Genomic DNA, 15,262 nt, shown 5'->3' on the forward strand with positions numbered 1-15,262 from the left:
TAATCCATAATGCATAAGACTGTGTATTCTCCATTATGGACTATAAAGTAGTCTTATCCTATCATAAAAAGCAAAAAGCCAGTAGGAATACTGCTCAGTATTGTCATATGTGTGTTTATGTACATATATGTGTGCATGTCCTTGCACATGTGCAGATATATGTGTGTGCTCTTGTTTTGGAGGGCTAATCTTTGATTTCTGGAGAGGTAGGTAGGTAGTTCCTTTAATGCTGCCCAACTATCCACCCTGAGATGTGTGTAGCATCTGTTTTGCTCACAACCCTGCCCTTCAGGCCCAGTGTAAATGTTAACTTGTCTAGTGAGCCGGGGTCACCACCAGATACTTGAGTTCAGGGTACTGTCCCATGAGGGTCCTTAGCCACAGTGTGGCGATGAGATGGGAAGAGCCTATAGCTAACTGCCTGGCTCCCCACTCGGGATGAGGTTCCCTCTGCCAGCATGGGTCCTCTAGTGTGGGCCCTACCTAGCCTCTGGGCATGGCATGTGTTGCTGTAGAACTAGGTCGGGCTGTGCCTTCTTTACTGACTAGCCCCAGAAGCCACTCATGAGTGCCTCTTCAACTATATGGGCCTGTGGAGCAGTTGCTGACTTCTGGGGGTTTGAGGAAGGGTAGGTTCCACCTTTTTTTAGGAAGTGGAAAGGGTTGGAGGAGCAGTGGGACTGGAGTCTCTATGGGCCATTTTTTGGGATGTTTGAAACAACAAAGGCTGCGGTGAAAGACTATTTTTGTTGCGGGATAACAGGTTTTGTAATGTGCTATTAGCAAACGTCAGTGAGTTAAGACTTCATTGATGCCAGGCATTTTGCTTAGTGAACCTGCCTATGTGTGCCCCAGTGCATCATTTGTCATCAGGGTCCTCCTGTGTGAGAGTAAGGGCCTACAGGTGGAGTGTGGAGAGCAGGCACTGCTGGTTGTCCCGCTGTCATCGCAGACTCTGGGGGAAGTAGGATGGCAGCAACGTGAAAAGCCTATCTTGGATCACGTTACATCCTCTTGCTGCTCTTTCTCACCTTTCTACCTTTTCTGTTTGTGTCAGATGACTACTGGTGGCCCTCAAGTGATTTGGGAAACCACAATGAAAGGGCTTTCTGTGAAGAGCCTGATACTGAGAGGCCCAAGGCTTACATTAGGAGAGTGGGATAGTAGCAGGGTTGTTACCCTTGACCCTCCAGGGTTGTGGAGGAGAGGAGGCTGTAGGAGTGGAGCTTACCGGTTACCCCCAGCATTCACACATCCACCACCAACTTGCAGGGTAAAGACTTCTGTGCAGGTTTAGTAGCATATGTGCTTTGTGGTGATAGATACGAAATGTGTGCTTTTTTAAATGGAGTTTTTCATAATTGGAAAAGCAAATTGTTTACACAAGTGTTCTCATGTAATTGTGTTTAGGGAGAGACTCATCTCTGCAAGCGGAGAATGGAACCCCTGTGCCTTCACAGACCACGGCTACTGCCCCCAAACAGCAGAAGTCTCGACTCACCAACTCTCGTGATGAGCGCTTCCGGTCAGGTAGGCTCACTGCCTGGGCAATGAGGAGGATGGCTGGTTCTGGTGCTCAGACTCTGACCACAAAGTCTTCAGGTGTTTTTCTTTGCTAAAATGTCTGCCAGCTATCTCACCAAGTAGGTCCTCGGAGTCTCTGGCTGAAACTCTGAAAGGGGCCTTTGTAAGGTTGTAGGAGATAAGCCACAATTACAAAGCCTAGCACTTTGGTAAGGGGCTCTCTCTACCACCTGGGAACCCCAATTCAGTCTCACCCTACTGTTCTCATAACCAAATGGTAGAAAATTAACATGGCGCAGACCCAACATAAGAACTCTGGCAACATGAATAACCAGAGTAGATCAACCCCACCCCCCAAGAAATGACAAAGGAGATACAATTGAAGATGCTATGCATAGACAAATGGCAGCAATATCAGAAATCAAATTCAGAATATGGATTACAGATAAGATAAATAGAATGGAAGAAAAGATAGAAATTGAATTCCAAAGAGTAGTTCTAAAGTTGTCTCAAGAAATTAATGAATTTAAAGCCCAAGTCACCAAAGATATGGACATAATGAGAAAAGAGATAGCAGAACTTAAGGAAACAAAAAAGTTAGTTGAGGAGCTCCAAAATACAGTAGAATCCCTCAGTAATAGAGTTGACCAGGCAGAAGAAAGGGTCTCTGAAACTGAAGACAAAGCTTTTGAATGTTCCCAAACACTCAAAGAGGCAGACAAATGAAGAGCAAAACCTGATCATTCCCTGAGAGAGCTGTGGGATCACTCCAAAAGATCAAATGTTTTTGTTTTGAGATAGAGCCTCAAGCTGTCCCCCTGGGTAGAGTGCCATGGCATCACAGCTTACAGCAACCTCCAACTCCTGGGCTCAAGCAAGTCTCCTGCCTCTGCCTCCCAAGTAGCTGGGACCACAGGCGCCCACCACAACGCCTGGCTATTTTTTGGTTGCAGCCATCATAGTTGTTTGGCAGGCCCAGGGCTGGATTTGAACCTGCCACCTTAGGTGTATGTGGCTGCCTCCCTAGCCGCTTGAGCCACAGGCGCCAAGCCAGATCATATGTTTTATAGGAATTCCTGAAGGAGAAGAGGATGGTCTTAAAGGTACAGATGTTCTACTCCAAGAGATTTTGGAGGAGAATTTCCCAAGTACTGCAAGAGATACAGAACTTCAGATAGCAGACAGTTTCAGAACCCCGGCAAAACTCAATATAAATAAAGCATCTCCTAGACATATTGTGATTAACTTTGCCAAAGTCAAGACAAAGGAGAAAATCCTGCAAGCAGCCAGACCTAAGAAAAGCATCACCTACAAAGGGAGAAATATCAGAATGACTGCAGATCTCTAAGCCAAAACATTTCAAGCTAGAAGATGGTCATCAACCTTCAATCTCCTAAAACAAAACAACTTCCAGCACAGTCTCCTCTATCCAGCTAAACTGAGTTTCATTTGTGATAGAGAAATCAAATACTTTAATGACATAGACATGTTGAAGAAATTTGCCATAACTAAGCCAGCTCTCCAGGATATTGTCAGACCCATCCTCCTCAACAACCAGTGCAATGCTCTACCTCCAAAGTAAACTCACCCAGAAATTTTTGAACAAAACCCATCTTCCACAGTGGTGAAAGGACTAAAAATATCCACCAGACGTTGGAAAATCATGATACCCAAAACATAATCAGGCTTACCAATTCTCTCAATTAATGTGAATGGTTTAAATTGTCCTCTAAAGAGGCACGGGCTGGCTGCCTGGATACATAAACTCAAACCAGATATTTGCTGTATATAGGAGTTTCACCTTACCTTAAAGGATAAAAATAGACTCAGGGTGAAGGGATGGACTTGTATAATACAGGCGAATGAAAACCAGAAAAAAGCAGGGGTTGCAATATTAGTAGCAGATACAATTGGCTTTAAACCAACAAAGATAAAGTCAAGGAAGGTCACAATGTATTTGTAAAGGGAAACACCCAACATGGAGAGATTTCGATAGTTAACATTTATGCACCCTACCAGAATGCTCCCCAATTCATAAAGCAGACCCTCATGGATATGAACAACTTGATATTTTCCTGCACTATAATAGTTGGAGATTTTAACACCCCTTTGACAGTTTTGGATAGATCCTCCAAGAAGAAACTAAACAAAGAAATATTAGACTTAAACCTGACCCTAGAACAAATGGACTTTACAGACCTCTGCAGAACATTTTACCCTAATAAAACTGAATACATTCTTCTCATCAGCCCACAGGTCATCCTCCAAAATAGATCATATCCTAGGACACAAGTCTAACCTCAGCAAATTTAAAAGTGTAGAAATTATTCCTTGTACCTTCTTGGACCACCATGGAATAAAAGTTGAACTCAACAGCAACAGGAATCTTCATACTTAAACAAAGTCATGGAAACTAAATAATCTTAGGCTGAATGATAGCTGGGTCAAAGACGAGATTAAGAAGGAAATCACCAAACTTTCAGAACAAAATGATAACAAAGACACAAATTATCAAAACCTGTGGGATACTACAAAGGCAGTCCTAAGAGGGAAATGTATAGCATTAGAAGCCTTCATCAAGAAAACAGAAAGAGAGGAGGCCAAAACTTGATGGGTCACCTCATGCAACTGGAAAAGGAAGAACATTCTAACCCGAAATCCAGCAGAAGAAAAAAAATAACCAAAATTATGGCAGAATTAAATAAAGTTGAAAACAAAAGAATCATTCAGAACATCAAGGAAACAAAAAGTTGGTTTTTTGAAAAGATTAACAAAATTGATAAACCTTTGGCCAATCTAAGCAGAAAGAGAAAAGTAAAATCTCTAATATTGTCTATCAGAAACGATAAAGGAGAAATAGCACACTTTAGAAATTCAAAAAATCCTCAATGATTACTACAAAAATCTCTATTCCCAGAAATATGAAAATCTGAAGGAAATGGACCAATACCTGGAAGCATGACGAATTCTATCAAACATTTCAAGAGGAACTAGTGCCTATATTAACAACCCTTTCCAAAGCATAGAAAAAGAAGGAATACTTCCCAACACATTCTATGAAGCAAATATCACTCTGATACCCAAACCAGGAAAGGATCCAACAAAGAAAGAAAATTATAGACCAATATCATTAATGAATACCAATGCAAAAATGTTCAGTAAGATCTTAGCAAACAAAATTGAACAACACATCAAAGAAATTATACACCATGATTACGTTGATTTTATTCCAGGGTTACAGGGTTGGTTCAACATACAAAAATCTATAAATATACATCACATCAATAAAGTAAAAAACAAAGATCATATGATTCTCTCAATTGATGCAGAAAAAGCCTTTGATAATATCCAGCATCCCTTCATGATCAGAATTCTTAAGAAAATAGGCATAGAAGAGACATTTCTTAAACTAATAGAGGCCATCTACAGCAAACCCTCAGCCAATATCATATTGAATGGTATAAAATTGAAAACATTTCCACTCAGATCAGGAACAAGGCAAGAATGCCCGCTGTCTCCCCTGCTATTCAACATAGTAATGGAAGTCTTAGCCATCGCAATCAGGCTAGAGAAGGTGATCAAGGGTATCCAAATAGGGTCAGAGGAGATCAAACTCTGACTCTTCTCTGATGGTATAATCCTATACCTGGAAAATCCCAGGGACTCAACTTCAAAGCTCTTAGAAGTGATCAAGGAATATAGTAGCATTTCAGCATACAAGATCATTACTTACAAGTCAATAGGTTTTATATACGCCAACAATAGTCAAGCTGAAAAAACAATCAAGGACTCTATTCCTTTTACAATAGTGCCAAAAAAGATGAAATATCTGAGAATTTACCTAACAAAGGACGTGAAAGATCTGTATGAGGAGAACTATGAAACTCTGAGAAAAGAAATACCTGAAGATGTTAATGAATGTAAAAACATACCATATTCATGGCTGGAAAGAATCAACTTTGCTAAAATGTCTATACTACCCAAAGGAATCTACATATTTAATACAGTCCCTTTAAAGTACCATTGTCATACTTTAAAGAACTTGAAAAAATAGTACTTCATTTTATATGGAATCAGAAAAAACCCTGAATAGCAAATACATTACTCAGAAGTAAGAACAAATCAGGAGGTATCACATTACCAGATTTCAGGCTATCCTATAAATCTATAGTGATCAAAACCGCATGGTACTGGCACAAAAACAGAGGGGTGGATTTATGGAACAGAATAGAGAACCAAGAGATGAACCCAGCTACTTATCGCCATTTGATCTGCAACAAGCCTATCAAAAATATTCAGTAGGGGAAAGATTCCCTTGTTAACAAATGGTGCTGGGTGAACTGGTTGCTGGCCCGTAGAAGACTGAAACTGGAACCCCCACCTTTCACCATTAACAAAAATTGATTCTCACTGGATAAAAGATTTAAACTTAAGACATGAAGCTATAAAAATACTAGAAGAGTAGAAGAGAGTGCAGGAAAAACACTTGAAGAAATTGGCCTGGGAGAATATTTTATGCGGATGACCCCCTGTTCCCCCCAGGCAATTGAAGCAACACCAAAAATACATTACTGAGATCTGATCAAACTAAAAGGCTTTTGCATAGCCAAGAGCACAGTAAGTAAAGCAAACAGACAACCTTCAGAATGGGAGAAGATTTTTGCAGGTTATGCTTCAACAAAGGTCTGATAACTAGAATCTATGGAGAACTCAAACTAATCAATAAGAAAAGAATAAATAACCCCATTTCTATATGGGCAAGAGACTTGAACAGAAACTTCTCTGATGAAGACAGGGGCATGGCCTACAAACACACGAAAAAATGCTCATCCTTAATCATCAGAGAAATGCAAATCAAAATCACTTTGAGATATCATCTAACTCCAGTAAGATTAGATCACAAAATCCCAAAACTACAGATGCTGGTGTGGATGCGGAGAGAAGGGAATGCTTCTGCCAGTGGGAATGCAAGCTAATACGACCTTTTTAGAAAGAAGTTTGGAGAACACTCAAGGAACTAAAAGTAGACATATCATTCAATCCTTCAATTCCTCTAATAAGTATGTACCCAGATGATCAAAAATAATTTTATAACAAAAACATTTGCACCAGAATGTTTATTGCAGCCCAATTCCTAATAGCCAAAACATGGAAACAGCCCAAGTGCCCATCGACCCATGAATGGATTAACAAATTGTGGTATATGTACACTATGGAATACTATGCAGCCATAAAAAAGACGGAGACTTCACATCTTTTATGTTTATCTGGATGGAGCTGGAACATATTCTTCTTAGTAAAGTACCTTAAGAATGGGAAGAAAGTATCCAATGTACTCAATACTACTATGGAATCAATATATAATCACCTATACACGCATATGAATGGCAAAACATAACTATAGTCCCAAAAGTAGAAGGGCAGAGGAGAGAGAGGGGAGGGAAGAGGACCATGGGAGAAGGGAGGGTATTTGGGGGGACCTCACTTAATGTTCATGATGCAATGGTGCATTTCAAAACTATTAAGAAATGAGTATAATTGTGATGGACATGTTACTTAGTTCAATGTAAGATTTTCACATTGCTTATCAAAGCAATACCCTGAACCCCATAAATGCATCAATATACAAAGTTATGATTTAATACAAAAAAATTAAAAATAAGTAAATAAATAAATGTCTGCCAAAGACATTGTTATTCATTTGAGCAATAATGTACATAACATTTTTAAAGAAAAACATTTAACATTCATATAACCACAGCCTCTTTTAATGTATCATGTAGTTTAAGTGTTGTTTTCTTAAGTGATGCATACAAAAACTCTGGAGAAATTTTCTTCCCACTTTCACTAGAATCATTTTTTTTCCACTTAGATCCTTGAGGTTAGTATTAGTGATTTTTGTGCTTTATGGAATGGCTTTATTGCTAGATATAATTATTTGAATATTCCTTTTTCTCATTTTGGAGATTCTCTTCTAATTAGATTTCTTTCATTCTGTTTGGCAGTGGTTTTATGACTATTTAAATTTGTCTCTGATATTTTACTTGAGTTATCAGAATGCCCATTGAGAAAATGCCCATTTTCTATTACATGTTATTTATTTCTTTTGAGTACTTTATCTATGTAACAAAACTTCTACTACTGTGCGATTATTTATTTCCTTTATATTTAAGCTCTTTTGATAAGTTCAGAAAAACTTTCAGTGGGGATTAAAAATGGTCATTTTAAGAATATTCAGAAAAGGTGTTGCCCATAGCTCAGTGGGTAGTATACTGGCCACATATACACAAGCTGGTGGGTTCGAACCTGGCCCAGGTTAAACAACAATGACAATTGCAACAAAAAAATAGCATTGTGGTGGGCGCCTGCAATCCCAGCTACTCAGGAGGCTGAGGCAAGAGAATCGCTTAAGGCTCGGCGCCTATAGCTCAACCGGCTAAGGCGCAAGCCACGTACACCTAAGGTGGCGGGTTCGAATCCCCAGCCTGGACCCACCAAACAACAATGACGGCTACAACCAAAAAATAGCCGGGCGTTGTGGCGGGCGCCTGTAGTCCCAGCTACTTGGGAGGTGGAGACAGGAGACTCGCTTGAGCCCAGGAGTTGGAGGTTGCTGTGAGCTGTAATGCCACGGCACTCTACCCAGGGGGACAGCTTGTCTCAAAAAAAAAAAAAAAAAAAGAGAGAATCACTTAAGCCCAAGAGTTTGAGGTTGCTGTGAGCTGTGATGTCATAGCACTCTACTGAGGGTGACATAAAGACTCTGTCTCAGAATACTCTAAAGGAACATTACAATTTTAAATGTGTCTTCTGTTGTAACCCAGCCCTCTTTCCCCTGCCCTCACCTGTTCTCCCCGCCCTCTCCAGCCCATTTCCCTCCTCCTCCCTCTTCCCCCCAGAGTCAACTCTGGGAACAAGACAAGTCCCTCCTCCCTCCAGGGTTGCCAAGAATGTGCTTCCCAGCCACGTTCCCAGGTCCCCTCCTTCCCCCTAGGGTTGCCAAGAACAAGCTTCAGAACAAGGAAGAAAAGTCCCAAGTTTCACAAAACCCCCAAGTTCTCAGTAGATGAACAATGGTGGAAAACTCACTGAAACTTGATTAATTACTGTTGTGTAACCATAACCATTGTGATATGAGATGTATCCATTGTCAACCAAAGCTGTGTTAATCATTGTTGTATTACTATTGCTGTATCCATGACTACCCGAGCTGTAACCCCCCTTAACCAACCACATGTAGTCTGCTTGCACAAACCTATAAAAAGGAACCCACCCCCTTCTTCCCAACTGACTGTCTCTTGGAGCAGCAGCCCCTGCAACAGATAAAATAAATTACCAATTAACTAACCTAAGTGGGGGTCTGACTCTATTTTTCCAGGTCTCCTAAGTTATTTCATCTTCAATATAGGAATGTGAAAAAATATGAAGAAATATTCAACCATATAATTTCTTACTAATTTCATATACATTTATAAAAAACTTTTCACTTTGTTACCCTTGGTAGAATCCTCTGGTATCATAGCTCACAGCAACCTCAAACTCTTGGGCTAAAGTGATCCTCCTGCCTCAGCCTCACAAGTAGCTGAGAGTATAGGCACCCACTATACTGCCCACCTATTTTTTAGAGATGGGGTCTCACTCTTGGCTCAGGTTGGTCTCAAATTCCTGAGCTCAGGCAATCCACCCTCCTCAGCCTCCGAGTGTGCTGGGATTACAGGCGTGAGCCACCACTCCTGACCAGTAGGTTTCTTTTCTGCTTATAAAAATAACACACACTTAGTATTAAATGTATATGAAATATTGTGCCAACTTTAAGGACAAAAGTAAAAATCTCCAGGAATTTCTGAACTTTGAGACAGCCATACTCAAAGTTCCACTGAGCACTGTTTTCTTCTGCCTGGTACACACAACATACACACATGTGCACTTTCCCTGGGTGGGTCATAGGAAGGGCCACCTTCCTCCTTCTGTCCCTGACCCTCACAGTTGCCCCCCGACTGCTCCCTCCAGCCCTGTCCCTACTCATGAAACTGGTTTCTGCCCTCATGAGCCTTACACTAGGTATGTTCTTTCTCATCTAATACAAGTCTATGATTTGCCACTATTTTCTACCAGGGTGTGGTATGTCTTTGTATTTCTTTAAACTGTCTTTTGAAGAGGAGAAGTTTTTAATTTTGATGAAGTCTAAGTTATTGATTTTTAAAGATAGATTGTGCTTTTTTCTTTGTGCTTAAGAAATCTGTTCTTAACCCAAGATCACAAAGATTCTCTCTTATGTTTTGTTGTAGAAGGGTTTATTTGTCTTGTTTTGTGACAGGGTCTTATTCTGTCAACCAGTCTGGAGGGCTATGGTGTCATCACATTTCACTGCAGCCTCAAACTCCTGGGCTCAAGCAATTCTCTTACCTTAGCCTCTCACTAGCTGGGACTACAGGCAAGCACCACCATGCTTAGCTGAGTTTTAAATTTTTTGTACAGATGGGTCTCATTGTTGCTCAGGCTGGTCATGAACTCCTGGCCTTAAGTCCTCCTTGGCATCACAAAGTGCTGGGAGTACAGGCATGAGCCACAGTTCTGGCCTGTTGTAGAACTTCTATAGTTTCAGGTTTTACCCTTAGGTTAGCGATCCAATGTTATTAATAATTTTAGTGTACTAAGTGCAGGGTGTAGATCAAATTTTTTCTTTTTTGCACGTAGATACCCAGTGGTTCCTGTGCCATTCCTTAAGGAGACTGCTTTCTCCTGTGTACTTTTCTTCTAAAAGCAGTTACATGTATATGTGCATATACAGTAGACCCTTCATAGCTAACCACCTCTCACACTGACCACCTTCTTAAATTGACCTTATTTTCATAAACTGGACATGCACCACATGTATGTATCAGTACATTAGGCCTAGTTCCTTATATTGACCACCTCCATATGTCGACAAGTTTGTTACAGTCCCTTGGGTGGTCAACTTACAGAGGTTCTGCTACATTTCTGGACTCCATTCTGTTCTATTAATCTATTCATCTGACTTTAAGGCAAAAGTATGCTTCTCTTAATAATAGTAGCATAATCATACGTTTTGAGATCAGTAGTGTTAATTCTCCAACTTGTTCCTTATCCATGTTTCTTTGTACATAATATGTCTTTTTTCGGTCAGTTTTAAGATTTTTTTGTTTATCATTGTGCTATGGACTAAATTGCGTTCTTCCTAAAATTCACATGTTGAAGCCCTAACCTCCAGTGGGATGGTATTTGAAGCTACGGCCTTTGGGAGGTTATTAAGTTGAGATGAGTTCATTAGGGCAGGACCCTCGCAATGGGTTTAGAGCCCTTGTAAGAAGAGACAGCAGAGAGCTTGCCCGCTCCTTTTCTCTGTCACCAGGTGAGGAGAAGGCAATGTATACAACCAGGAAGAAAGCCCTTCCAAGGGACCAGCCAGGCTGACTCTTTGATCTTGGGTATCCAGCCTCCAGAACTGTGAGAAAATAAATTTCTATTGTTTAAGGCACACAGTCTGTGGGCTTTTGTTACTGTAGCTGAGTAGATCAAGACTATGATGGTTTTGAGTGATTTGATTATGATGTGCCTGGCATAGTTTTTTGTTTGTTTGTTTTGTGCTTGGTTTTTGTTGAGTTTCTTGGATCTGTTGGTTTATATCCCATCAGGTTGACATTGCCTAGGTTTTTAGTTCTGGGTCACTTTATCTTAATGTTTTTCTTTTTTTCTAAGACAATAACATGGGAGTTGCGGTTATGTTGCTGTCATTTGTGGGTCTCCTGGTTTTGTCTCTTCGTGCTGTCTCCTTTTTGTCAAGTACCTTCTTTCATGAGTGTTTTCATTTGAGTTGGTGTGTGTCAGTGCTTTTGAGCATTGTATGTCTGAAGATATTTTCATGAAGCTTTTGTGTTTAAATGGCAGTTTGGCTGAGTCCAATACTTTTTCCTTTCCTTTAATACTATGTTGCTTTCTTGTACTGTTACTGTCAGTCTGTTTCTTAATCCTTAAAGGTGATTTGCTCTTTTTTTCTAGAAGTTTTAGAATTGTCTTGTTATCTTGGATGACCATAAATTTTACTTCATTGTATTTAGATATGAATTTTTCATATTTATTGATTAGCACCCTACAAGCCATTTAAAAAGCTTTTTAGGCTCGGCGCCTATTGCTCAAGCGGCTAAGGTGCCAGCCACATACACCTAAGGTGGCGGGTTCGAATCCCCAGCCCGGGCCCACCAAACAACAATGATGGCTACAACCAAAAAATGGCCAGGCGTTGTGGCGGGCGCCTGTAGTCTCAGCTACTTGGGAGGCTGAGGCAGGAGACTCGTTTGAGCCCAGGAGTTGGAGGTTGCTGTGACCTGTGATGCCATGGCACTCTACCCAGGGGGATAGCTTGAGGCTCCGTCTCAAAAAAAAAAAAAAGAAAAAGCTTTTTAGATGTTTTAAGACATTTGTTGGGGGAAATTTTAAACCCATACAGAAATGGCCATCAAAGCATAATAAAGCCCTGGGACCTACTGTCTGTCTTTACCATCTGTCAGCCTTGCTCAGTCTTGGGTTCACCTATATTCCCATCTACTTCCTCCCTTCCCACATGATTTTGGAGCAAATCTCAGATACATTATTTCGTTTAGATGTCATAATGTTCTTGGTCTCTATATCTGTCAAGAATATAAGTATTTCAAAAAGATAATGCTATTATCACAAAATGATTAACAATAATTTCTTAATATCAAATATCCAGCAATGTTCATATAACTTTTCTTAAAAAATTGATGTGGACTTAGGATGTGAATGAGAGCTGTACTTTGCTGTGGATAATGCGTGTTTTCAGGGCTACGTTTGTTCAGTTGCTCCTCCTAGCCTGCCAGGCATCTTAACTCACTAGGCTTGGTAGGAGTCAGGTTCGGACTCTTACCTGTTCCCAGATCTGTAGTGGGCAGTCCTGTCCCTGTGTCAGGGGTGTGTGTGGTGCTGGCAGCTGGTGGTGCTCTCAATCCCTGGGTCCACTGTTTCCTCAGGGCTGCCAAGTGGTGGGACTCAGAGTCTGTCACTTCTGCTTTATTTAATGCTGGAATACTTCTGTAAAGAGAATCTTCCCTTTATTTACTACTTAGTATAGTATAGTTGAGATAATAATTTAATTCTTTCCATTTATTGACTAGTTTTAAAACTGAGTTGGGCATCCAACTATCCATAATACTGGTATCCTCCAATGGCAACCATTTAATTCTGTTTCCTGTTATTCTTTTTTTTTTTTTTTTTTAAGTATCATATCTCATTTTCAGTCCATTATTGCATTTATCCTTATTGATACTCAGATTTTCCTATCCTTGGCTATTGGGAACCTCTTCAGATTGGCTTGTAAGAGGCTTTATTTAAGTTGACCATTTTCTTGTTGACTGTTAGCATAAGACATTCTAGGCTCTTCCTGGGCATTTCCTTCCCTTCCCTGCCTTAGAATCTCCTATTTGTCGGGGGTTTTTGGTGTTTTATGACCATAAACACTAGGGATGCACGTTGCTGTTGGGTTGGTTATGTCTGTAGATATGTTTGGCATACACAGTACGACATACTTTTTAAAGATAAACTGACTCAGCACCTGTGGCTCAAGCGGCTAAGGTGCCAGCCACATACACCTAAGGTGGCGGGTTCGAATCCACAGCCCAGGCCTGCCAAACAACAATGATGGCTGCAACCAAAAAATGGCCAGGCGTTGTGGCGAGTTCCTGTAGTCCCAGCTACTTGGGAGGCTGAGGCAGGAGACTCGTTTGAGCCCAGGAGTTAGAGGTTGCTGTGAGCGTGATGCCATGGCACTCTACCCAGGGGGATAGCTTGAGGCTCTGTCTCAAAATAAATAAATAAATAAATAAATAAAATAAAGATAAACTGCCACATTCATCCCTAGAAACACTATCCATTCAGAGTCAGGTCTGCAGGGTCTTTCCTCACCTCTTTCACTTGTACTGAGTCTGCTTTCTTCCTCATGAGGGTCCAGGTCACCAGGATGGTGGGTCAGACTGCAGTGTGCTCTGCACCTGCTGCGTCCCACATGACTCACAGAACGTCGCAGTGTGGTGGTGCCCTTGCTGCCCCAGCACTCTGATGACAGAGTTCAGTGGAGTTGACAGTTCTTATGCAACTCTGTGTGTCCTTAATAGATGTTTCTGGAGGAATAGGTTGAAAGGTCTAACTGCACTGTTTTCAAGTCAGCTGGAATAGTTTAAGCTGACAACTAGATATGCATTGAGGTTCATTTGTTTCACTTTATTTTCAAAGTTGGGATTTCTTTTTTATTTAGTTTTGATTTATCATAAGACATAGTTACATGGCTCCAAAGTCAAGTCTACAAACAAAGGAATACTTAAAGAAATTGATATGTCCAATTTTTTCTTTGTTTTAAAAAAAAATTTTTTTTTTTAATAAAGTAAGGCTTACTTTGTCAGCCTTAGTAGAGTGCCGTGGCAACATAGCTCAAAGCAACTTCAAACTCATGGGCACAAGCGATTCTCTAGCCTCAGCCTCTGAAGTAGCTGGGACTATTTTTAGAGACAAGGTCTTACTCTGGCTCAGGCTGGTCTTGAACCTGAGAGCTCAGGCAGTCCACCTGCCTCAGCCTCCCAGAGTGCTAGGATTACAGGCAAGGCCAGTTTGTTGATGGAATAGGCAGCTTGTTGATGGAATGATGGATGTTGAAAGCTTCTGTTCCTCTCCTACCCAAGGAAAACAAACAGAAACATGAAAATTGATTGGTTACTTTATAATCAGTCTTGTAAAAAGTGTTTTTGCTGCTGCTGTTTCTATGTAGATATCCACACTGAAGCAGTGCAAGCAGCTCTGGCCAAGTATAAAGAGAGGAGGATGCCGATGCCTTCAAAGAGACGCTCTGTTCTTGCACATTCGTCTGTGGATGCCTACACCCCTCCAGGTACTGAGAAACTCAGGAGCAGCTCGTGTGAGTGTTTCACAGGCCAAATAATTGTATTTATTGCCAATTGAGTTAGAATATCTTTTGGCCTGTAGTGTAAATTATGAAAATTTGGGTAAAATTGTTTTATACGTGCATACCCTACCTCAAAAGCTGTGGTGTACATAGTATTGTTTTTACCCAAATGGATATTTACTTTTTATGGGACTTCTTGGGTAGATTTTAATATTTTTTGCTCAAAACCTATTTATGTTTTCTTAGTAAAGATAAGAACCTAAAATGAGTACTTAGTACCATGATAAAGCTTCCTGAATTAGAATTTTAAATTATTCTCATCTCATTATCTATCATTTAATATGTTACTAGGACTTAAATGTGACAGTATAAGACTATTTGGAGAGTTTTTTAGAGTTTTTTTCATCAGTAGGGTATTTTAAGGTTCCGGTTAAACTGTTCCAAGGTGTTGATAATGTCTAAGGACTTCATATCCATGAACTTTTATTGCTGCTTACCTCTGGTACTTAAGTACCAAGATAGTGACATTCATGTTTTGTTTGATGCATTTGGAAGTACCACACAGTAAAAGACAAATGCACATATTCACAAGATGAATGGAACCCCTGAGCGCAGGCAGTCCACCTGCCTTGGGCTCCTAGAGTGCTAGGATTATAAGTTTTGGTAGCACTTTCTTCCTTTAAAAAAAAAAAAGTTTATGTTGAAAAAAAATTTATTATTTTATTTATTTATTTATTGAGATAGAGTCTTACTTTGTTGCCCTGGTAGAGTGCTGTGGCATCATAGCTCACAGCAACCTCAGACTCT

The 15,262-nt window shown here is 40.4% G+C and overlaps 1 protein-coding gene across 1 annotated transcript in view; it reads left to right on the top strand.

Annotated features, from left to right (window-relative positions):
- The window catches only part of DIP2A (disco interacting protein 2 homolog A), a 114,901-nt gene that overhangs the window by 33,898 nt on the left and 65,741 nt on the right, over window positions 1-15,262 (top strand). Inside the window, exons 3-4 of the mRNA XM_003798103.3 lie at window positions 1,411-1,530; window positions 14,321-14,440. Coding sequence (XP_003798151.1) covers window positions 1,411-1,530; window positions 14,321-14,440 — 240 coding nt within the window. The remainder of the gene's footprint in view (window positions 1-1,410; window positions 1,531-14,320; window positions 14,441-15,262) is intronic.

Source organism: Otolemur garnettii, unplaced genomic scaffold (assembly GCF_000181295.1).
Source record: "Otolemur garnettii isolate 467f Iridium unplaced genomic scaffold, OtoGar3 scaffold00128, whole genome shotgun sequence".
NCBI lineage: Eukaryota > Metazoa > Chordata > Mammalia > Primates > Galagidae > Otolemur > Otolemur garnettii.